Source organism: Stegostoma tigrinum, chromosome 3 (genome assembly GCF_030684315.1).
Source record: "Stegostoma tigrinum isolate sSteTig4 chromosome 3, sSteTig4.hap1, whole genome shotgun sequence".
NCBI classification, from domain to species: Eukaryota; Metazoa; Chordata; class Chondrichthyes; order Orectolobiformes; family Stegostomatidae; genus Stegostoma; species Stegostoma tigrinum.
The window spans coordinates 2,039,918-2,065,767 of NC_081356.1; the positions used below are offsets into that span (position 1 = coordinate 2,039,918).

The 25,850-nt window shown below is 42.4% G+C and overlaps 1 protein-coding gene across 1 annotated transcript in view; it reads left to right on the forward strand.

Annotated features, from left to right (window-relative positions):
- The window catches only part of LOC125450677 (fibrillin-2), a 343,642-nt gene that overhangs the window by 215,806 nt on the left and 101,986 nt on the right, over positions 1-25,850 (forward strand). The window contains exons 23-34 of the mRNA XM_059642692.1: positions 755-880; positions 1,693-1,920; positions 4,784-4,909; positions 7,840-7,968; positions 10,628-10,753; positions 10,899-11,024; positions 13,141-13,263; positions 13,746-13,871; positions 14,090-14,215; positions 18,942-19,064; positions 21,432-21,554; positions 23,927-24,052. Coding sequence (XP_059498675.1) covers positions 755-880; positions 1,693-1,920; positions 4,784-4,909; positions 7,840-7,968; positions 10,628-10,753; positions 10,899-11,024; positions 13,141-13,263; positions 13,746-13,871; positions 14,090-14,215; positions 18,942-19,064; positions 21,432-21,554; positions 23,927-24,052 — 1,608 coding nt within the window. The remainder of the gene's footprint in view (positions 1-754; positions 881-1,692; positions 1,921-4,783; positions 4,910-7,839; positions 7,969-10,627; positions 10,754-10,898; positions 11,025-13,140; positions 13,264-13,745; positions 13,872-14,089; positions 14,216-18,941; positions 19,065-21,431; positions 21,555-23,926; positions 24,053-25,850) is intronic.

Below are 25,850 nucleotides of genomic sequence, written 5' to 3' on the forward strand. Positions count from 1 at the left end.
AACTCCACACAGGCACACACCAAGGTTCGAATTAAACCTTGGTTCATGTGGCTATGAGGCAACAGTGCTACCCATTGAGCCACCATGTTGCCGAGTTGAAGCTCTGGTCAGTGCTATCCCCTAGGATGATTAGCAGTGATGGTAATACCTATTAAAGTCAAGAAACAATGCTCAGATCCTCTGATTTTTGGAGATGGCCATTGGCTGACAGGAACGTTTCTTGCCAATTTTCAGGCCAAGCCTGGTTAGAGTCCGGGCCTTGCTGCATTTGGACATGGCCTATCTTAAGAGGTGAGTTTAGGGCCCCTCATTTCTGTATTTGTTGTACTTAGCAGGATGTGATTGTGAACTTACCTCGGAGTGGCACAGTCGTACAGTGGTTAATATTGCTTCCTCACAGCACCAGGGACACGAGTTTGATTCCACCCTTGGACAACTGTCTATGTGGAGTTTGCACATTCTCCCCACATCTGCACAGTTCCTCCCGCAGTCCAAATATGGGCAGGCTAGGTGGTGGAAATTAGCCATAGTGTTCAGGGATGTGTAGATTAGGTGAATTATAAGAGGGTGGGTTTGGGTGGGTGCTCTGAAGGTCAGTGTGGACAAGTTGGGCCAAAGGGTCTGTTTCCACACTGTAGGGATTGTATGATCTTAACTGTTGTGCATACTTCTTTGAATATTAATTTTGTAGTAAACCAAATTAATGAAATGACTGGAATCAAAGGTTATCATTCTGTTTTATCATTTTGTATAGATGTGAATGAATGCTCAGTCTTTCCTGGCATTTGCCCGAATGGGCACTGTGTTAATACTCAAGGGTCCTTCCAGTGTGAGTGTCCCGAAGGTTTGACCAGAGACAGTACGGGTCGAATCTGTGTGGGTAAGAAATCAATTATCTGGATACCTTAAAATATAGTTAATAGACTGCTCCTAAAGTTAATAAAGTGTGGAGCTGGAGGAACACAGAGTCCCAACCTGAACCATCAACTTTCCTGCTCCTCTGATGCTGCCTGGCCTACTGTGCTTCTCCAGCTCCATATTGTGTTATCTCTGACTCCAGCATCGGCAGTTTTTACTGTCTCCATTTTTAAAGTGTCAGTTTTTAAGCACAAAATTTAAAAGGAAAGTGGGCATTGTCCATGCTGTTTGCAAAGTTCCAGCTACTTTTTAAAGCAAGGCCTTTGATGGGAACAGAGGGCTGATGGTCTACTCGTATTACTTGTTCCTTGCTTATGTATTTGCATGCTTGGCACTTAGGGCACAGATGTAGGCCAATTTTTTATATTCACTCAGGGTTGTGTGAACTTGATAGAATTGAGTGAAGGACACCAGTTTTTATAGGCTTTCCCAAAGGAGGCGATGTGAGGGTCTGCCAACAGTCTGCTAAGAGCCCCATTGTCTGAATTAAATTCCATGTAATATATGGGCATCAATGTACCCTCTTCACATAGCAAACTATCCCAATGTGATCTATGACACATCTCAGGAGTGGCATCAAACATTTGCTTTAGATATGTGGCTGTACACATCACAAATAGTCTTTTGACATCCAAAAGCAATCAAATGCAAATCTGAAAAAAACTTTGCTCAGAAGTCCTATAATCGTTTTGGTTTAAGACTCCAAGAATAACTGTGAGACTATAGAGATTCTACAACAGAGAGGCACTGACAGCTACGTAATATGTTTTGTAGATATCCGTCAGGAGCAGTGTTATCTCAAGTGGGATGAGGATGAATGCACGGAACCAGTCGCTGGAAGATTTCGAATGGATGCCTGCTGCTGTTCGATTGGATCTGCCTGGGGATTGGATTGTGATGAGTGCCCCAGGCCTGGTACTAAGGAATATGATCTGCTTTGCCCAAGAGGCCCAGGGTTCACCAACAGGGGTGACATTCTAACAGGAAGACCATTCTATAAAGGTAAAACTAAAGTCATCCTTTGATCAGAAAAACAAATTGTATGTCACTTTCTTGTGTGGCATTGGAAGCATCCCAAAGAATGGAGAGAGCAATCTGGGATGCAGAAGGAAGCATCACAGTGATTAGGACAAGGTGGACAGGAAGGGTTGATGTGGAGGTGCTGGTGTTGGACTGGGGTGGACAAGGTCAAAAATAACATAACACCAGGTTATATTCCAACAGGTTTATTTGAAAACACAAGTTTTCGGAGTCTCACTTAATCTTCGGGTGTCAGTGAGGACTGAGAGTCCGAAAGCTTGTGTCTTCAACTAAACCTGTTGAACACTAACCTGGTGTTGTGTATGGGCAGGATGGATGAGAGCTGCATGTTTAGGCTGGGGGACATGTTGGAGTAGTTAGCTGCAATGGCGAGGGAGAATGAGTTAGTGATGTGAATAAGAGGTGGTGTGAGCTTAGCCAGGGCATGAGAATTGCAGTGGGAGTGGGATCAGGGGGAAAAGCAGGAAGATGAAGGGAGAGAATGGAAGTGATGATGGTTGCAGGGAGACACTGAAGGGTAGAGGCATCACCAAAAGAAAGGAGATAGGTTTCTGCAGAAATGGGGGTCGAGAGAGATAATGTATGTGTCTGGGGTAGTAGAGAAGTGTATCAGGAGCACAAAAGCTTTTGTGCTCCTGAGATGCTGCTTGGCCTGCTGTGTTCATCCAGCCTCACATTTTATTATCTTGGATTCTCCAGCATCTGCAGTTCCCATTATCTCTAGTAGAGAAGTGTGTTGGCTAGAGGCTGAATAAAGCACATGAAATATTAACAGCTATCATCTTTCTCCTAGATCATTTGGCTAAAAAAGACCCTTGCAGAAAATGTGCAATCCAAATAGGGAGGGTCACTGATCTGTTTGCACATGCTCCCGCACAGCACCAATACACACAACTGAGGGAGTAAAGAAAGCAACTGAAAAAACTATTGTGCAAGCACTCAATTAAGGATTCAGTGCTGAAGAAAACACTTACTATAGAATAGAAGTGAATAAACTATTTTGGCTCGTAACACCCTGTGATTCATTTGACACTGAGTACCCAAGACTGACTAACACTAGTGATGCTGGTGGGGTGGATTATTCCACAACTGTCCATGGTGGAGCATTCCCAGGTTGTGTATCCGAACTTGTGGATAAACCATCCTGCAGGCTGGAGATTTCAAAGTTGTAAGAAAATAATAAAGACCCCACCAAGAGTCAGATTGAGTTAATTACCACGTGCATGGAAAGGAATGTAAACATCAAAGCCACACATGGTAGAATGAGGAAGGAGAAGACCAATCATGGGTCATGGAGAAGACAACTCACTGTGTTGAGGCACATGTAGGACAGGGTTTAACCCGATAGCTGAGACCTTGGTAAGGACCGAAACGGCAACTTTACGATGTCAGGATCTCAGATGGAAAACAAACATTTCATTCTTCATTTTTCTTCAAGGATTATTACTCTATGATTGGCACTTTAACCATCAGCGATACTAACATTGAAGTTAAGAAAGAGGAGAAGAAAAAGTATTGCCCAGCACCAACAGAACCAGAGACACATGCCTCAAGGGACTGTGATGGTGCCATGATATTGTGGCCAGTTTGCTTATCTAGCCTGCAGCCCCTTCTCCTAACCACATAAGCTCACGAAATGTCAAACCTGTTGGAGACATGAGGCAGCTAATTCTCCTTTGCTGGACCTCCCTTTCTAGTCTTCAACCTACTACTGTGGCAGTCACACCATCCTGCCCCGACTGAAGGGCAAATGAGAAGTTTGTTTTTTATTTATTCATTCATGGGATGTCGGCACCACATCAACATTTATTGCCTATCCCTAATTACCCAGAATGCAATTTAAGAGTCAACTACATTGCTGTATGTCTGGAATCACATATAGTCAACAGGTAAAGATGACAGTTTCCTGACCTAAAGGACATGAGTGAACCAGGTGGGTTTTTCTGACAATTGACATGGTCATGATTAGACTCTTAGTTCCAGATTTTATTAAATTTAATTCAACTTGCTCCACCATGATGGGATTTGAACTTAGGTCCCCAGAACATTACCAGGGTCTCTGGATTAATAGTCCAGCCATAGCATCACAAGGCCATTGCCTCCCCCAAACAACCTTTGTCCAACAGTGTGACTGCTCCCAGAAACAAACAACCTTTCCAGTTAACCTTTCCCCTCCCTGATATATATCAGTGTTACAAGCTCAGACTCCAGCTCATGAACTCTGAACTGTGCCTGCACAAGTGGCAGCTGTGGATCACACTGATCCCAAAAGCTAAAACTGCAACACATCACCTAGCTGGTTATCTATTCTCTACATCACTAATTAGATCACAAGTTTAAAAAATGTTGTCCAATTATTTGCAGCTATGCATTATGGGGGCCAGTTAGCTCAGTTGGCCAGATAGCTGGTTTGAAATGCAGGGTGATGCAAACAGCGAGGTCACCATGAAGGACTCTACTTCTCATCTGAGGCATGGTAACCCTCAGGTTAAGTTTCCGCCAGTCATTTCTCCTTAATGAGAGAGCAACCCGATGGCCTTTTGACTTAAAAATGTTACATTAAGTAGTTAAAAACTAATTTATATCTCCCCATAGCAGATAAATTGAAAAATGTATTGGTATATTTTTGTAACTCAGGGGTTAGATTTAATGTTCAGTGTACACAAAGATTGTATTTGATGAGATTGTTGAAGTGTTGACTTGTTCATGTGACAAGGTCTTGCCTTGCAAGTTTAAGTAGGTAACCAATGAGTTGAGTCAGGCATCAGAAATGTTTTCTTTTCAACTCTGTGATTTCTATTCATGCTGTTTATTGCTTTTACAGATGTTAATGAATGTAAAGTGTTTAGCAACCTCTGCAGTAATGGGAAGTGCAGGAACACCATCGGCAGCTTCAGGTGTAAATGTGACAATGGATTTGCCCTGGATATGGAGGAGAGAAACTGCACAGGTACAGGTCTTTGACTTGACTGAGCAATACCAGCACCACGATCTGTAAGTCATTGATGAACACAACTAAAAACAAACAAAACACGGTGCACAGAATCCTGCTTGTCCTATAGATGCCGATTCAACGGGGAAATGGGAAGCACAAATAGAAAAATGGAATCAGGCAGTAGGCTTGTTCCTTTGCTGTATTGTTGCATTCTGAGATTTTGGTTAGCTGACCAGGGGTGGTTGAGAAACAGCAAAACCCACCCAGGTAACCTGTTGGGTCACAAATAATTGCCAATTACTGAGGCTGTTGGGGAGGACAGAGAGGATGTTATCAGGATCTTCTGAGTATTAGATCAGCCTGCCATTCATCACTGTACTTGGCTGCTCCATGGAGACGATGTTCCAGGAATGGGGTAGGGGACAGGAAAAGCTTCAGCTAAGCAGGTACTCTGGAGGCATTTCCCTGCTTTCCCAAGAGATTCCAGAAGACCATAAGATATAGGAGCAGAACTGGCTCTGGACCCTATCAAATCTGCTCTACTGTTCAGTCTTGGCTGATATGTTTCACAACCCTATTCTCCTGTCTCCCCTTGCTAATCAACAACCTGTCTATCTCAGTCTTAAAAACACAAATGACTTGGCCTCCCTAGCCCTCTGTGTAATGAGTTCCACAGAGTCACGACTGAGAAATTCATCCTCATCTGAATTCTCAAGGGTTCAGTGTGAAGCTACGCCCTTGGGTATTAGTGATAACCCTATCCAGGCCTCTCAGCATCCTGTAAGTTTCAATCAGATCCCCCTCATCCTTACAAACTCCATTAAGTACAGCCTCAGAGTCCTCAACTACACTTCATATGACAAGCCGTTTATCCCTCGGCTTGTTCTTGTAAACCTCCTCTGAATCTCTTCAATGCCACCACATCCTTCCTTAGATAAGGGGCCCAAAACTGCAATCAGTATTCCAGTTTGACCAGAACCTTATTCAGCCTCAGCAGTAATTCTCTGATCTTGCATGCTGGCCCTCTTGAAATGAATGCTAATACTGCATTTGCCTTTCTAACTGCCAAACTGAACCTGTAACTTAACTTCAATAGAATGTTGAACTAGTATCCCCAAGTCCTTTTATGTTTCAGCTCTCCCAAGCCTTTCCACATTTCGCAAAATGGCCTATGTCTCTATTCTTCCCAGCAACGTGAATAACCTTTCACTTTCCCACATAGTATTCCATCTGTCCCATCTTTGCCCTCTCTCCTGGCCTGTCCAAACTGTTCTGCTGCTTCCCCACTTCCTCAACACTATGTGTCCTTTCAGCCATCTTTGTGTCATCTGAGCAACAATGCCCTCAGTTCCTTCAGCCAGGTTGTTAGTGTATAGTGTGAATAGTTGTTGTACCAACATAGGCGCTGACGGAACTCCGTTAGTCACTGGCTGCCATCCTGAAAAAGACCCCTTCATCTCCACCCTCTGCCTTCTGCCAGTCAGCCAACCCTTTATCCATGTCAGTACCTTGCCCCAACACCATGGGCTCTTATTCAGCAGCCTCCTGTGAGACAGATTGCCAAATGCCTCCTGGAAATTCGAATAGATGATGTTCTCTGACTCACCTTTGTCTAACTTGCTCATTATCTCTTCAAACAATTTGAATAGATTTGCCAGGCATGGCCTTCCCTTAGGGAAAATGCACTGACTCCGCCCCATTTCACCATGCAGCCTACAAACTCATCCTTAACATAGAACATATAGAACATTACAGCACAGTACAGGCCCTTTGGCCCTCGATGTTATGCCAACCTATCATACCGATCTGAAGCCCATCTAAGCTACACTATTCCATATACATCCACATGCTTATCCATATTTAATACTGGGCTCGAAGGCCAGGCTAACTGGTCTAAAATTTCCTGTGTTTTCCCTCCCTCCCTTCTTAAGCCTGGGTGTTACATTATCTTTTTCCAGTCCTCTGGGACCCTCCCTGACTCCAATGATTCCCAAAAGATAACCACCAAAGCCTGTACAGTCTCCTCAGCTATCTCCTTCAGAGCTCTGGGCTGTCATACATCTGATCTGAGTGATTAATCCACCTTCAGACCTTTCAGCTTCCCTTACTTAAGCCCACACCAGAGTTGATACTTTGAAATGTCTTCAAAGGCATTTGTACTTTGAGTTCTCGCAATGTTGCAGGCCTTCAGTTTGGCCTTGCAACCTCAGGAACCTGCCTGCTATCCTTAGTCAATGGGGGGTCTCAGAATCCACCCCTTAATCTGTCCTCTGAGATCTCGGACATTGTCTGGACTCATTTCTCACCGAAAGGAGAACGTTTACAGCTGCACTTTTTAACTGTGCTGCCTTGGAATGCTTTCTGCAGCCAACTGGCCCAAATGTAGCTTGCAGGTTCTCCTCAACAGAACAACCCTAGCTCCGTGGCCAGTCTCTCTCAAAGCAGGGTGGGAGAGCCGGAAACCTTTGAGACGCCATCTCCTTTGTCTCGAGGATGAGAATCCGGGACAATATTCTGGTTGCAATGCAGCCAGACATCATTAAAATTGGTGGGAGTGGTCTGGAATCTAGCGTGATCATTTTGAGTGGCAGCCTTGCCTGCTCAGCTGTTATTCAAATCCTCCAGCCCTTATTAATCTTAAGTATTGTTTGTTCTAAATCAAAACACTTGCAATAACACCTTTAAATCTGAATGTCCGACTAAATTAGGTTATTTCACAATTCACTGAGTTGTAATTTCTACCAGCTCAAGTAATTTAACCTATTGTAATTTCCAAAAGCTAGTTATGCCTTTTGCTGTAAGTTACATTTCACTCATAGAGATCGAGGAAAGCTATGTTGAACACAAAAATAGAAAGCACAGAGTAGAAAACCCAAACACTTAGTGGTCTTTTTAATTCCTTCAGAATGTTCACTTTTGAAATCTGTTTTCTTCTGTTTAATAAGACATTGATGAATGCCGGATCTCTCCTGGCCTGTGTGGAAATGGAACTTGTGTCAATACCCCTGGCCATTTTGAGTGCGAGTGCTTTGAAGGCTTTGAGAGCGGATTTATGATGATGAAGAATTGCATGGGTAGGTATATCGTCCTACTGATTGACAAATGTTAACACTGTGAAGGCGCCTGCTCATATGAATAATACAACAGGGATCGGATTTTCCAAAGAGTGGCAATCACATTCATATTGCAACTCTGCTCCTTCATTTTTTACAATCAGAAATAACTCTATATTTCTGGCAGGAAATTCTAATTCCAGCTCCTCCAGAAATGTAGAGCACATCTTACTTTGATTAGATCCCTCCTAGTACAGGACAGTTGGGGAAGTCAAATGATGCCCCATTTTTCCTGTAGTTGCTCTACTCTGAGATTCACAGCTGCAGCAATACAAAGCCGATACTTTGGCAAATCCTGTGGAAATATAATTGCGAAGTTAAGGTGTCATGTAAGTATTAGAGGCTTTCGGGTGGAGCGGGTGTGGCGGAATTGAGTCTGCTGGGGGAGAAACCATAAGGGCGCTGTCCGCCTAGGGTGTGGGTGGGCCAGAAGGGGCATCTGGGCCAGGGGCAAGTGAATGGTGACGTCAGGTCCTGGGAGAAGGGGGGAGCCAGGAGATGCCAGGCCTTGAGTGGAAAGGAAAGGGGGAATGCAATTCCCTAAGGGATATTGGACCTCAGGTGAGGAGATATTGTTGGGTGCCAGGGAGAGGTGGGGTACTGTGTCCCTGAAGGAAGCGGTTATGTCAGGTCCTGGTAGGGAGCAGTGCCATGTCCTGGGGAGAGAGTGGCTGTCAAATCTGGCAGCTCAGGGGCTTTCAGATCTGATAGCTGGAGTGGGTGTCTGAGTAGAGTGCCTTGTCATGGGCTGCAGGGGATTTATGGGATCTGGGATCAGTATCACTGGGAGCAACAAGCTTAGTAGTTACCCAGGAGCTAGGCTAGGTCTTTAATTGTCCAGCTGTTCATCGGTAACTATTAAGTGCAGCCAAACCATCCAAATGCTCTGATTTAAATGGATATTTTCAGGGGGTTCCTGCAACAGAGTTGTCCATTTGAATCTTCAATTACCCAAGCAATTCCGTCAGATTCTATTACGTTGGGGATTGTACAGGGCCCTCAAGTGTATTTGCATGTGCACTTCAAAAACTAGGCTAACTTAAAAAAAAATTTTCAGCTGAAAATTCAACTAATAAATGAAACAAACCAAGAGAGGACAATTTAATCAGGAGAGGAGCCAGAGAGATACGATACACTTACTCACAGGAAGGGGAGAAAAATCAGCTGGAAAATCACCCAGTCAATTCACAAACTTCATGAAACCACCCAAGATATACATAGACAGATGTTAGAATACAGGCTTCTGACCTTTGGCTTAACCACAGAAGGATCTTTCACATGGAGGGATCTAAAAGTAGACTCATTTTCTAAAACTGAGCTGCGTGAGTAGAAATACACTAGGGTTTACTTTAGCAGCAACTTGAGAATGTACTTGAGAATGAAACTAACATTATAGAGCCCTGTAGGCAATCAGCATTGAGAAGATGTATTCGGATGTGTAACATGTTGTCCAGCAGTGATGATGGCACTGCTCAGTTCAGTCTTTATAGGATAACTTTATTCCTGATATCAGACTTCATTTATATAATAGTTTAGATTTATCTGCATTAACTTCTTGTGCTATAAAATATACGGTTTTCTTTTGGGTTGTGTTTTTTTGTAATGGACTTCATTTGAAGTCATTTTTTTCTGTTTGGAATGCTGTATACATCAATGATGAAGAATAGTGTTGTTTAGAAAAGATCATTCACACAAATTAAAAATTTCTTACGTCAGCTCCAACATAAGACTGTAAGAAATAGGAGCAGGAGTAGGCCATCTGGCCCTTTGAGGGGCTCTGCCAGTCAATAAAATCATGACTGAACTTTTCGTGCACTCAGCTCCACTTACCCGCCTGCTCATCGTAACCCTTAACCCCTTTACTGTTAAATATCTATCTATTTTTGCCTTAAAAACCATTCAACAAGGTATCCTCAACTGCTTCATTGGGCAGGGAATGCCACAGATTCACAACCCTTTGGGTGAAGAAGTTCCTCCTCAACTCAATCTACATGTGTTCCAAAAATTAATAGAATATGTTTCGCACTCTCAGTTCCTCGTGTAGCAAATTCTCAATCAAACCCATATCTGGAGGTATCAAGCTAACTGTCAGGTCAAAGGAGAAATTATTTTAGTTTCAGTATGTAGAAAACAAGTTGTCCCTCTCCTCTCAGTGCTGTGTATCTATGAGACAGTATACAGTTCACTTCAGGCATACAGAATCTCTCAATTAGATTTCACAGTCGTTTGGTTTGAATACCTTCTAAAAGATAGTAATTAGTTTTCAGATAGCCAAATCACTAAATAGGGAAAAGAATGCTTAGATGGAACTTGGAAAGAAAATTAAAACACAACGTAAAATAAAGAAGAGCGATGAAATAAAAACCTCCCCGATTTTATGTTCTTTGATATCCGTAGAAGGGCGCGCAGGTTAGAATGTTATTATTTGTGTTTGCACACAGATGCCAAAGTGTATCTGATAACATATTTTTTAGGTCAGATGTTAGAGGGTTTGGAATTTAATAAACAAGTCAACAAATAACAATATCAAGGGCCAATCATATTCTTTAAATTGTTGACTCAACTGATTAGTCATCAGAAGCTTTAATGTTTTAATATTTTCTTTGCTTTGCCCATGCAGATATTGATGAGTGTGAGAGGAACCCTCTTCTGTGCCGTGGTGGGACCTGTATAAACACAGAAGGTAGTTACAGGTGTATTTGCCCTCCAGGACATGAGCTGACTCCAGATGGTAGTGCCTGTATTGGTAAGAGAAACTAGGTCCCTCATTGGCGATGATAAGTTTATTTATGACCAGCTATTTAGTTCCAGACTTTTATTTTCGGCTGTTGATCCAGAAAATGTTTTCCATAATAAATAAATTTTGTTGCTTTATTTCGGATGTTTTTCAGATATCAATGAGTGTTCCCTCAGCGACACTCTTTGTAGAAATGGCAAGTGTGTAAACATGGTTGGAACATATCAATGTGCTTGCAACACTGGATACCAGGCTACTCCTGATCGGCAAGGCTGCGTTGGTAAGATTTGTTGAAATATTGATAGTATATATAGTTCTGTTATTGAATTAGCTTGTCATTCATAGTGTAAACACCCAGCTTCTTAGCAGGCTGAATTGCCTTTAAATGTTCTAATTTCAAGTTCAAGCTACCATTTCTCCCATTAGTGCTGAGAGAAATTGCTTCTGAAGGCAGAAGTAAGTTTTGCAATCTCACCTTCCCATCCCCATTTCATTTAGAAAGCTACCAATGCCAATATTTGGTTGTTATCCCTTTTTTTTTCAGTTTAGAAATTGTTTTAGAGATTCTAATGGCAACATGGTAATGTCCCTGTCTCGGGGCCAGATGGCCCATGTTTAATTCCCACTCACTCCAGATGCATGTCACACCCTGTCTGAACAGAATTGACTAAAAATATCTAGGGCTTGGGTTGTTCTGTGAAGGCCATGATCAAAGCATAGGGAGCAATCCCTGTACCAGTTCCGATATTCAGCTTCAGATTTCATTTGCATAATACAGCGGGATGCTTGCTACATTTCCCCAGTCAGTTCACCAGGAAACAACTTGATTTTGGAGCCATTGTTAGGATCAGGAAGGGAGAAGGAGCAATTGCCAGGTAATGCTGGTGAGGGTGAGAGGTACTCTCCAGGAGCAAACAGGAGGTGATTGATAGCGATCATGCCTGGACAAGGTTAGAAGGCGTCACCTGGGAGAAGTGACCATAGGGCAGTGGGGAGGAGGTGAACATTAGGTGTGGGCTGGAAATTGGTTGGTATCAGCTCTTTGTTTTAACATATAGCTGGGAAGCATATTCCTATATATTACAGAACAAAAGGGAGATATATATAATTTTAAAATGGGCCATTATTGTCGAGGCCTGATCAAATCTTTGTAAGAACACGTTATCTTGAATGCAACAGTCCATGGCTTCTCTTCCCCCATCCCACTAAGACGACTAGAGCCAAACCCAATCCAACATGAGTTCCAATAGAGCTCCCATCACTTCCTGAAAACACCATAATATAAGTCACAGAAGGCTTAGCAAGGGCAATAATGACCTGAATTATCCTGTGGAGAGAGAGGATCTTGATGGGTGTCTTCCTCCTCCTTTCTAACTCCAACACTGAGTTATTGAAGGCGTAAGCCTCAGACAAGATTATGGAACTCGTGTTGCAATCTCTTGGATGCTCTTGTCCCAGGAGGCACTCTCCTGCTGCTGCTGATACAGTGAGGTTCTGCTCTGTACCATCAGCATGATTTTTCTCCTTTTCATGAGCAGACCACTTGGTGATAAGAGGAATCCTACTGGGAGCAAACTCTGCAAGTTCACTGGGTCCAAAATTGAGTCTGCCGACAGCAGAAATGAATGTAAGCCCCCATCTGTTTAAAAAACGGTCTTCAAGAGGATAGTTCATCCCTCAAGCCTCCTCCCACCACCCTGTGCTGCATTTCAGTGCATTCACTAGAATATGGATGTGTTCTTCAGGACTTTTTTGTTGAAGATGATTCCCTATCTGATTTTCCTGTAAGATTTTCAATAAACATTTACGAATAACTTAGCTTTATTAATGTCTGTTTTTCCTTGATCAAGAAAAAACACGTCCAACCGTGATATGTCCCTGTCGTTAACAATCTCTGGCATTGTTTGTCTGCCTTTACTTACTTTGTTCTCCACCCCTGAGTTATGCCCCTTTTCTCTATCTCTCACTGGATCACATCACCTCTTATTCCAAGGAAAACCTTCCCAAGACCATTATTTCCTTGAATTCTTTCAGTACCCATCCTGGAGCACATTCCAACTTTATCAATTTACTGTCTTTTTAAGCATCAACTTGGAATTACCTAATCCCATCATCTTTGTTTAGATGATGGATTTCCTTAGGATTCCACCCTCTCCATCACCGTAACCTTGGACTTCTGCTAAAGATGTGGTAGAAGATCAGGAGAAACTTCGAGAAAATTCAATTCTTTATTCCAAAATTGATGATGTACAGCACACTGGAACTTGCCCCTTGACCTAAGTCCTCCAAAGAAACAAACATTCAAACTGTAATCAGTATATCCAGCTTTATGTGTATGTATATAAGAAATCTAAAACCTGACTGAGGCCATTTGCACCATCCTCTTCATATTTCAGATATTGATGAATGTACCATCATGAATGGTGGCTGTGACACACACTGTACAAATTCCAAAGGAAGCTATGAATGCAGTTGCATTGAGGGCTATGCTCTTATGCCTGATAAGAGAACCTGTGCAGGTAAGTTGAAAGTAATATGTTTTATGTAGTAAGACAACAGCAAATTTTACAAACATTAAAATAATTCAATGAGATCATCCACCTTTTTAATTTATGCAGTTGATATCTGTTTATAATGAGTAAAATGGCCCTGATTAAGTATAGTAGGAACTGCAGATGCTGGAGAATCTGAGATAAAAAGGTGTAGAGCTGGATGAACATAGCAGGCCAAGCAGCATCCGAGGAGAAGAAAGGCTGACGTTTTGGGCCGAGACCCTGCTTAAGTTTTTTTTCTCATCAGGTGTTCAACACCATCTCACTATTCATCATTGGACACAAAATAGACCCAAAGAAATTTCTGATAGTAATGCCATTTTCATCAAAACTAATACTAGTCAGAACTATTCACTGTACAATTGATATTTGTTGATGGCTAGTTAACAAATTAAAGAGGGATATTCAAAATGATGACACTTGCCTTATGTTTTGCCTTGCCTCATTAGATATTGATGAATGTGAGGATAACCCTGATATCTGTGATGGTGGACAGTGCACTAACATCCCTGGGGAGTATCGCTGCCTGTGTTTTGATGGATTCATGGCTTCTATGGACATGAGGACCTGCATTGGTAAGCACCAAGATGATTATGACATTGTTATTTAGATTAACAATGTTTAGCTTTTTTTTCCCCATAATTGAGCAAGTTTGGTGTAAATGTAACACAATGTAAGTGAATTTTAACTGTTCTAGTGGAAGAATATAAATCTAGAAAGGGTATGTTACAGATGAAGTGGACTTTGCAAATGCTAGTGTTGTTGAAAGTGACATTACATCGTCTCATTGCAGATGTGAATGAATGTGACTTGAATCCTAATATCTGTCTCTACGGTGATTGTGAAAATACCAAAGGTTCCTTCATTTGCCATTGCCAGCTGGGATATTCTGTAAAGAAGGGAACAACTGGATGTTCAGGTAGGACTGACCCACTGCTGCAAGATCTGAACCTTATAGCAAAAGCTTTCTTCACTCACTTATTGATGTTAAATGAATGTGGTTTTAATTTTAAAATAGAGACAAATGCAGCCAATTTTTGGAGTGCACATCAATGCTAGGAATTTCTTCTTATAATATTTTGTTCAGTTCCAACAGCAGTTGAGATTCTTCACCATCCACTCAGAAATTTCCCAATGTGTTCCTTGAGAGTTATTACTGTGCTGTATCTGAAAGTATTCATGTTTAACAAGTTATAATCTCACTAATTAAGGTAAAGGATAAAAAAAAGGTCAGGTAAAGTTTAACTCCATTCGAACAGACAACCCAAGAATTTGAGTCAGCCCAGTGGAGCGGTGACATCCTGATTTCAGAGTAGTGTGAGTGTGAATAGAATAAGGTGCAGAGGTCCCGAGCACCTCAAGCTGTGAGAAGAAAAGTTAGATAATAAAATGTGAGGCTGGACGAACACAGCAGGCCAAGCAGCATCTCAGGAGCACAAAAGCTGACATTTCGGGCCTAGACCCTTCATCAGAGAGGGGGATGGGGGGAGGGAACTGGAATAAATAGGGAGAGAGGGGGAGGCGGACCGAAGATGGAGAGTAAAGAAGATAGGTGGAGAGAGTGTAGGTGGGGAGGTAGGGAGGGGATAGGTCAGTCCAGGGAAGACGGACAGGTCAAGGAGGTGGGATGAGGTTAGTAGGTAGCGGGGGGTGCGGCTTAGGGTGGGAGGAAGGGATGGGTGAGAGGAAGAACCGGTTAGGGAGGCAGAGACAGGTTGGACTGGTTTTGGGATGCAGTGGGTAGGGGGGAAGAGCTGGGCTGGTTGTGTGGTGCAGTGGGGGGAGGGGACGAACTGGGCTGGTTGAGGGATGCAGTAGGGGAAGGGGAGATTTTGAAACTGGTGAAGTCCACATTGATACCATATGGCTGCAGGGTTCCCAGGCGGAATATGAGTTGCTGTTCCTGCAACCTTCGGGTGGCATCATTGTGGCAGTGCAGGAGGCCCATGATGGACATGTCATCAAGAGAATGGGAGGGGGAGTGGAAATGGTTTGCGACTGGGAGGTGCAGTTGTTTGTTGCGAACTGAGCGGAGGTGTTCTGCAAAGCGGTCCCCAAGCCTCCGCTTGGTTTCCCCAATGTAGAGGAGGCCGCACCGGGTACAGTGGATGCAGTATACCACATTGGCAGATGTGCAGGTGAACCTCTGCTTGATGTGGAATGTCATCTTGGGGCCTGGGATGGGGGTGAGGGAGGAGGTGTGGGGACAAGTGTAGCATTTCCTGCGGTTGCAGGGGAAGGTGCCGGGTGTGGTGGGGTTGGAGGGCAGTGTGGAGCGAACAAGGGAGTCACGGAGAGAGTGATCTCTCCGGAAAGCAGACAGGGGAGGGGATGGAAAAATGTCTTGGGTGGTGGGGTCGGATTGTAAATGGCGGAAGTGTCGGAGGATAATGCGTTGTATCCGGAGGTTGGTAGGGTGGTGTGTGAGAACGAGGGGGATCCTCTTGGGGCGGTTGTGGCGGGGGCGGGGTGTGAGGGATGTGTCGCGGGAAATGCGGGAGACGCGGTCAAGGGCGTTCTCGATCACCGTGGGGGGAAAGTTGCGGTCCTTAAAGAACTTGGACATCTGGGATGTGCGGGAGTGGAATGTCTTGTCGTGGGAGCAGATGCGGCGGAGGCGGAGGAATTGGGAATAGGGGATGGAATTTTTGCAGGAGGGTGGGTGGGAGGAGGTGTATTCTAGGTAGCTGTGGGAGTCGGTGGGCTTGAAATGGACATCAGTTACAAGCTGGTTGCCTGAGATGGAGACTGAGAGGTCCAGGAAGGTGAGGGATGTGCTGGAGATGGCCCAGGTGAACTGAAGGTTGGGGTGGAAGGTGTTGGTGAAGTGGATGAACTGTTCGAGCTCCTCTGGGGAGCAAGAGGCGGCGCCGATACAGTCATCAATGTACCGGAGGAAGAGGTGGGGTTTGGGGCCTGTGTAGGTGCGGAAGAGGGACTGTTCCACGTAACCTACAAAGAGGCAGGCATAGCTGGGGCCCATGCGGGTGCCCATGGCCACCCCCTTAGTCTGTAGGAAGTGGGAGGAGTCAAAAGAGAAGTTGTTGAGTGTGAGGACGACTTCAGCTAGGCGGATGAGAGTGTCGGTGGAGGGGGACTGGTCGGGCCTGCGGGACAGGAAGAAGCGGAGGGCCTTGAGAAAAGTTAGAGGCTGTTTTGATTTTAACTTTCAATGGGTTAAACACAAAGTATCACATTGGTTTAGGATGCCTGGGTTCCAACTGCCAAAACAAATCGTTCAAGGAAGGCACTCGAACAAGACAAGGACAAAGGAAATGTTTCAAAGACTTGCTGAAGACTTCCCTCAAGAAATACAACATATTTGACAATGTGTGGGAGACCCTAATTCAGCAGATACTAAATTGGAGGAAATTTCCAGTGTGAAGGGACTCTATAAGAATGTGAGAGATAGAAACAGAATTAAGCCATTCTTTTTTGTGTATTCACTCATGGGATGAGGGCATCACTGGCCAGGCAGCATTTATTGCCCATCCCTAATTACCCAGAGGGCAGTTACAAGTCAACCAAATTGCTCTGGGTCTGGAATCATATGTAGGCCAGACCAGGTAAGGATGGCTGTTTCATTCCCTAAAGGGCATTAGTGAACCAGATGGGTTTTTTCCCAACAATCGATAATGGACTCATGGCTATCATTCAACTCTTAGTTCCAGATTTTTATTGAATTGAAATTTCACCATTTCCCATGACGGGATTTAAACCCAGGTCCCCAGAACATTATCTGGGTCTCAGGATTAACAGTCCAGCAATAATACCACCTGGCCATCTCCTCCCCATTCAGCCAATTTTGTCTGCTCCACCATTTGGTCATGTCTCTCATCCCATTTTTCTGCCTTCTCCCCATAACCCTTGATCCCCTTACCAATCAAGAACCTATCTATCTCTGTCTTAAATACCCTCAGTGACTTGGCCTCCACAACCCTCTGCAGCAGTGAATTCCACAGAGTCACCACCCCCTGGCTGAACAAATTCCTCCTCAGCTCAGTTAGAACATAGAACAATAAAGCACAGAACAGGCCCTTCGGCCCTCGATGTTGCACCGACCTGTGAACTAATCTAAGCCCCTCCCCCTAACTATCCCATCATTATCCATATGCTTATCCAAGGACTGTTTAAATGCTCCTAATGTGGCTGAGTTAACTACCTTGGCAGGCAGGGCGTTCCACGCCCTTACCACTCTCTGAGTAAAATACCTGCCTCTGACATTTGTCTTAAATCTATCACCCCTCAATTTGCAGCTATGCCCCCTCATACAAGCTGAAGTCATCATCCTCGGAAAAAGACTCTCACTGTCCACCCTATCTAAAGGGTGCTAAAGGGTCGTCCCTTCACTCTGGGGCTGTCCCATGAATGGAAACATCTTCTTCACGTCCACTGTAACCCAGGCTGGAAGTTTCAATCAGAGCCCCCTCATTCTTTTTAAACTCCATTAAGTACAGACTCAAAGTCTTTAACCGCTCCCCATATGACAAGCCCTTCATCCCCGGGATCATTTTGTAAACCTTCGCTGGACCCCCTCCAATGTCAGCACATTCTTTCTTAGACACACGGCCTAAAACTGCTGACAATATTCCAAATACAATCTACCAAAGCCTTATACAGTCTCAGTAGTACATTCCTCCTGTTGTATTCTAGCCGTCTTGAACTTAATGTAACATTGCATTTGCCTTCCTAATTGCCAACTGAACCTGAATGTTAACCTTGAGAGAATTCTGAACTAGGACACTTCGTCCCTTTCTGCTTCAGATGTCCAAAGCCTTTCCCTGTTTAGATAGTAGGTTAAGCCTCTATTCTTCCTACCAAATACATAACCCAACCATGTTTTGAGAAAACCTATCAACAAGAAATATGGAAAAGGAACTGGAGAAAGAAATACCAGTGATCACCAGGCTGAGGACCGTTTTCACCTCCTGGAAACATCAGGTGGGGCTCTAGTACTGGGCTTATCATCCCCACAAGGACCACAGAGCCCAGGACCCATGACATTTCTGATGTGGACGATCTTGACTGAGTTGTTGCTGATGCTGATGATGATGATGATGATGATGACCACCAGAGGAAAAGTTTGGGAACTCATTACCTACTTTAATGTCACAGCTCAGGTTTCTGCGGAGAGATCAATGATGAAAAGAAGAGCACAAAGTAACATAAATAGTAAACCTGAGAGAAAATTTAACCTCTCACTTACATTTAAGACTAAGATAGGAATACCAGCACATGTCTGTTTGACTGTTAAAAGAGAATAGCTTTGCAAAAACAATGAGTATATACCCTCCACAAACTTTATGTGAGAATAAAGCAGCTAGTTTTCCACAAGAGCAAACCTAATGCATATTCTATATCTTAAGCTGTACTGATTCAGACAGAAAATTTATTCTGCCAAATACTCTAAAGGTTGTTCACAATTTCACAAGCATCGCACAAAGTAGCAATGAATGATGTTATTGGCTAAAAACAAGACTCACATTAGCTAAATCAGTTTAAACACTAATCCTACAAAGCATCTTATAAATCAACAACACAGCTGTTTCAATGTTTTAGCCTTGGTTGCTTTATCTAACAATTGATCTAAAGTAATGTTAATTCTGAAATGTATCTGCTGTGACAACTTCTTTTTTCTCATTCAGATGTCGATGAGTGTGAAATCGGGGCCCACAACTGTGATATGCATGCCTCATGCATCAATATTCCTGGAAGCTTCCAATGCAGCTGCCGTGAGGGATGGATTGGTGATGGCACTGAATGTGAAGGTGAGTGATTCATGATTGAGTGAGAAAAGAGGAGTGTGTTTATCAAGCTGGAGCCTACTCTAGGTTACCTTCAAGTAGCAATGCTTTTATAAACGAAAACTTGTCTTGCGTGCAACTAAATAGATAAACATTAGATGGGAGAAATTGCAGTTAGATAATGTTCTGGTTGTTGCAATGCATTACATTTGCAGTTTTATTGTTGTATAACTTGTGCTGAAAACTGTTTTTCTAGAGATTATAGTACTCTACTTATTCAATATTTTGTTTCCTCATTAGCAGCTGTTTTCAGCAGCATGCAGTCTAAAGGTTTCTGATGGTGAAAAGAGTTTAGCGTTAATACTATAAAAATTTATATTGAATTTATGTAATACAATTCACATGGAAAAGTATTCCAATGTATTTCGAAGAAGCACAATTCAGCAAAAGTTGACAGAGTTTCTAAAAATGAGATATCAGAAACCACAATTTAAAAGTTGAGTTGAAGAGATTAGATTCCCTACAGTGTGGAAACAGGCCCTTTGGCCCAACAAGTCCACACTGCTCCTTGAAGGATCCCACCCAGACCGATTCCCCTATAATCCACCTAATCTACACACCCCTGAACACTACGGGCAATTTAGCAAGGCTGATTCACCTAGCCTGCACAGCTTTGGGCTGTAGGAGGAAACCCACACAGACAATGCGCAAACTCCACACAGACAGTTGCCCGAGGCTGGAATTGAACCTGGGTCCCTGGCACTGTGAGGCTGCAGTGCTAACCACTAAACCACCTTGCCACCCATAAAAATAAGCAGGGACTTCACAAGATCAGAGATGTGGAGATGCTGGGAGTATCGAAGAGGAACTCCTGGTACTGGGACCTGGAAAACTGGAGATATATCAACCAAGGCTAGGGCAAAGAGAGTGGCAGATTGACAAAAGGCGAAAGTTGGAGGAACACAGCTATTAAAGAGTATAAGCTGGATACGAAGGTGGGAATGCTTAACTCGGCTATTTTGGATCAGGTTTATAAAACCAAAAAGTGGTGGCATGCACTGCCTCTGGGTTCATGTTACCAATTCCTCAAATGTTGCAAGTTCATTTAAAAACATGTAATTTGTGATGGGGAGGCCAGAGAGTAAATTTAAAGAAATTGAAGACGGATGGAATTCTGGACCATATGATTCCAGTGCTAAGTTAAAAATCATGACTCAATATTGGTTATTACAGATAGCTGTGTTCCAATACCATTTAACAATACCACCAACAATGTGTTGGAAGAAAATAATCCCGTTTACTGGCTCAGTTCCTATATTAGCACAGACTGAATTGAATTACTGAACCTGCAAAATTCTCATCTGAATCGATAAAAGCATCATTCCTTTGAAGTTCCCTTCATCACAGTTAGCTTTCAGAATTTGTCTTTACCCTGTAGACCTTCATGATAGTTTCAATTCTGAATTCCCCCTGTGGCTAGACCCTTTAACATCATGATAATGAAGTTTAATTTTTAACCACACATAAAGCTGTGTGGGCATTCATGATCATTCAAATTGTCTTTCTATGACTATCTAACGAGAAAGCTAAGCTTTCATTGCATTTTGTTTGCTCAAGATTTTGTAATGAAATTGCATAGACCACATTGCAAATCAGTAAGCATTAAAATGTACACTTCCCTATAAGTATTGATAACAGGTGCTCCAATGTACAAACAGCCACTAGGATGAAATAACGTTATGAGATGTTGACAAAGCAGTTAGATTAATTTTGCATTACATTATAGCAAGTCCAGCATTTTCTTTCAAAGTGTTTTGAGCAGAGGGGTCTGGGCAGCAGTGATACAATTTGATTGACTGACAAAGTTAGGACCAAAAACTTGAGCAGGGTTTGGAAGCAATTAGATGACATTTTCTGCTTTCAAAGTTTCCACTAGAGAGCTTCAGGTGCTAGAGGATTGGAAATTTGTCCATGACTGTAGATCTCACTCCTATCCTTAAAACATGAAGGATGTGTGGACATCTAGAGTGTGGTTTATTAAGAAACAATTTAATTCTGGGACAGAAACTCAGCAGATCTGGCTGCATCTGTGAGGAGAAAGCAGAGTTAATGTTCTGAGTCTGACGACTCTTCATCAGAGCTTTGAATATATATTTGGCATTGTCAGTTGTAAGTGACACTGCAGATTCAAGTCAGATTACTGAATTAATCAAATCATCCCATAACAAGCTGCTTGACTTGCTGTGCACTAATTGTTTTCTGTTCTTAATGTTATAATGCTATCTATAAAAAGAGTATATTTTTTAGCCCTAGCTTTACAAGATGTGTTAAGGATAAATGTGACGTAGTGTACTGTATTTAAACAATTGTATGTCTTTTTAAAATTGTTAGATCTTGATGAGTGCATCAATGAAACACATCATTGCAACCTCAACGCTAAATGTATGAATACACCAGGATCGTATCGCTGCCTTTGTTCTGAAGGTTTCAGTGGTGATGGTTTTACATGTGCAGGTATGGGGAAGAAATTAAATAAACTCTTTAAAATGTACAAAATGTGACCTTAAAAAGAATCCAGAAAATAGCCGTCTTAACATATCTGAGATAGTGGGAATTGCCAATGCTGGAGTCTGAGATAGCAAGGTGTAGAGCTGGAGGAACACAGCAGGCCAGGCATCATCAGAGGCAGAAAAGCTGATGTTTCAGGTATGGGCCCTTTTTAAATTCTGAAACAAGGTCCCAACCCGAAACGTCAGCTTTCCTGCTCCTCTGATGCTGCCTGGCCTGCTGTTTTCCTCCAGGTCCACACCTTGTTATCTTAACATATCTCATGTTTGTCCACTTGAAAGAACATCACTATAATGTATCGATCCAACATTACCCCTTTATAGTTTTCACTGGTTGTTCTTTTCCCTAACCATTGTACTCCCCGTTCCTAAATAAAGTGACCCATACAAGGCTACAATTCTGTTGACACTAGAAACTTCTGACACGTCATCTTAAGACTTCTCAAGTGAACCTAAATGCATGGAGCAGGAGGGCTGTTGTCCCAAGAGAGCCATCATTATTGAACCTGATCCAGCCCTAAAGCAATGCCACAATGGAGACTTCAAGCAAAAAGAGCAAAAACAGACAGGAGCCACAGGCAACTGAAATTTTATCTTCATCACTGAATCCAGTTGTAACTCTCTCTACTCCTCTTGTTAAGATCAGTTATCTTTGCTGATTCCATTACCTCAGTGTCAGATTATTCACTGGCACTTCAAAAGATGTTAATTTACAGTTACTTTACAAGCAGATCGTAGAGAAACACCTTTAAACCGCATATTACCATCCACTAGCTGACAAATCTCTGTTCCATAGAGCTGATAGCATTAATGCTATGGGTGACTGCAATCACTGTCATCTACACCATTCCCAATCATTTGTGATATGCCCAAAATGATCTTTATGTTCTTGAAGATAATAGTTCAGGTGTTATATACATGCAGAACTTGTATGCAAAATAAATAGATTGTAACATCATTCATCACCCACTGTTGAATTGATACAAGATCTGCCATTTTGAACATCACCCCTCTGGTGAAAACCCTCCCTAAAACATGTGCAATTGACTGAACCATGAGATACATGTTGCTTCTTCCACCAAGGTTACATGCTGCAGCTGAGATGAAAAACATTTTGAGAGAACATAACTGATGATATTGAGAGCCATGACCCTCTACACTGAATATCTTATCAGAAGATCATCCTGGTTCTCTGATAGAAGAGAGCTTGTATGCTCCTGTCAAACCCATGCACCAATATCTCCAGTTTGGGGGGAAATTTTCTGCTTGTTTCTTCATTTCCATTCATTCCGAAAGCCTTGAAATCATGTCCAGGTATTTTCAGATCCGAAATAAGATCAAAAGAACGGCAAATGCTGGAAATCAGGAAACAAAACAGAAATTGCTGGAAAAGCTCAGCACGTCTGGCAGCATCTGTGCAGGGAAAAACAGAGTTAATGTTTTGGGTCCGGGTTCTGAGGAAGGGTCACCGGCCCTGAAACATTAACTCTGTTTTTTCCTTCACAGATGTTGCCAGACCTGCTGAGCTTTTCTAGCAATTTCTTTTTATTTTCTGATCCTGACTCAGACAGAATGCAAGACAACAAAGTGTGGAGCTGGATGAACACAACAGGCCAAGCAGCATCCGCTTGGCCTGTTGTGTTCATCCAGCCCCACACTTTGTTATCTTGGGATCTCCAGCATCTGCAGTTCCCATTATCTCAGACAGAATGCAATTTGGTTTTAAGTGTAACAGCAATTAGAGAATAAAATATTAAGGGCCTTTAAAGTAATAAAATATCCCAAGGTGCATTCCAGGTGTATTACAAACAAGATATGACACCAAGCTATAAAGGACCTATTAGGTCAACTGACCAAAAGCTTGCTCAAGAGGTTATTTTAAAGAGTGTCTTGAGGGAAGAAAGCAATCATCCATCATGAGCATTTTGCCAAAGCTTACATTAAACAAACATTAATTACTAATGTCTGTAATCTGTTTCCTGAATCAGTAATAACCCCTGACATAAAACCAGCAAAACCAGTCATGCTTTATTAAAACAAATAAAAATATACTGATGCAGAGTTATTTCTAATTGCATCAATCACCTCTAGGCAACAGGAAAGCTAATCTCAGAATATGTTCTCTTTGTTTGGAATTAAAATGATACTTTTTAAAAAATTGTTCATGGGATGAGAGGTGTGCTGGTGAGGGTAGCATTTATTGCTTTATTGCCTCAGTTTATGAGGGGTCTTCTCCTGCTGCAGTCCCTCAAATGTAGGTATGCCAACATGGAGCTGCTGGGATCTAATGAAAACTATTTTACTCATCTTCATTGACAGATTTGGATGAGTGTGCAGAAAATGTTAATCTGTGCGATAATGGCCAGTGCCTCAACACACCTGGTGGATACAGATGTGACTGTGAGATGGGATTCACACCAGCTTCTGACAGCAGATCCTGTCAAGGTAGGTTTAGTGGTACCATACCATCTTAACTGAACATCCTGAATCTGAGTGATAGCTATATCTGCAGGCAGAATACAAAGTATCTTATGCAAAAGTACTGTCACAAAGCATCCATTATTTTAGCTGACAGATAGAAATAAGGACAACTGTCCTGATGAAATGTCAGAATTCTCCTCAAAGAAAGTTATAGTTCAACATATCCTTTTCCATTTGCAAGGATAGATATTTTATTTTTAAAAAAATTAACTTTGCTGATGTGTAATAGCAAAGTCAAAATGGAACTTAACATGTGCCTTATTTAAACATAGCGAGTTTTGAGAAGATTTGTAGCTCAGGTTGAGGTTCTGGATGTGAGTTTGCTTGCTGAGCTGGAAGGTTCGTTTTCAGATGTTTCGTCACCATTCTCGGTAACATCATCAGTGAGCCTCCGACGAAGCACTGGTGTTATGTTTAAATATGTTAATATTGTTTTGTGTAAACTGAATGTAATCTTTTGTTCATGTGAATAAGTAAACATAATGGGGGAGAAAAGATTAAACCTAATGTTATTACATTCTGTAAGCAAGTACAGTAGGAATGCTTTAAATTCAACAAGGTTAAAAAGGCAATTGACTAGTTAGGTAATATCTCTGAAATGGCAATGAAAGCTATGTATTTAGTTCAAAATGGTGGAGAAGTTTAAAATATTAAGATTAATGGAGATTTTTAGTGCTTTTTTTTCAAATAATATGTCATTTGAGGTAATGGACCCCACTGCCAATATACATCTATTGCAGTGCTGAGAGAGTTCTTCATCCTTCACTGTGGAAGTAAGTCAGAGATTAGCCATTTGGATTGGAGATGACATCAGTTTGACTGTTCTCTGGGAATAAATAGAAAAGTTATAACTCTTCTGTATGCATTAAATTGGACAGAACAAATAGGAACCTTAGGTTTCCTCTTTTATTTATCTTAAGACATCAAAACTGTCTGCCAATAAGTGGAAGTGCTCCCAGTTAAAGATAACCAAGCCAGAGAACATTCTAAATGTGGTTCACTTTGGCCAGTCTCCATCCAGCCAAATTCAGACTAAGCCAGGCCAGATGCTTCAACTAAAACAAAACTTTCTGAAAGCTGAAAGTTTTGCATGTGTTCAGTTGCATCTTTTGAGAATTTAGAAATTACTCGAATCTTGTCCTTCTTTTAAACACTGTTCTCGACTCAGGCTCAATAAGTTATGGGTTCAAGCCAGGGTTCTGGTACTGGGACTGACTCTACTCTAGTGGTTCCAAGCGATCAATTGTGATAGGGAACTCTGTAAACTGGGGCACAGCCAGATGATTCTGCGGCCAACAGCGAAACATCAGAATGGTGTGTTGCTCCCTTGGTACCGGGGCGAAGGACGTCTTGGAGAGAGTGCAGAATATTCTCAAAAAGGAGAGGGGCCAGCAGGAGGTCATTGTACACATTGGAACCAATGACACAGGAAGAGAGAGGGACAGGAATCTATAGAGAGAATATAGGAAATTAGGTAGGAGGTTAAAAGGTAGATCATCGAGGGTAATAATATCTGGATTACTCCCAGTGCCATGTATGTGAGGGTAGGGACAGAAGGATAGAGCAGATGAATGCATGGCTGGTGCAGGGGACAGGGATTCACATTTTTGGATCATTGTCATCTCTTGGATTTTGATTTTTGATTTGATTTATTATCACATGTACCTAAATACAGTGGCAAGTTTTATTTTGTGAGCAGTACAGGCAGAAATGGGGTAGAAGTGACCTGTTTAAGGGGCTGTGTTGCACCTGAATTGGAAAG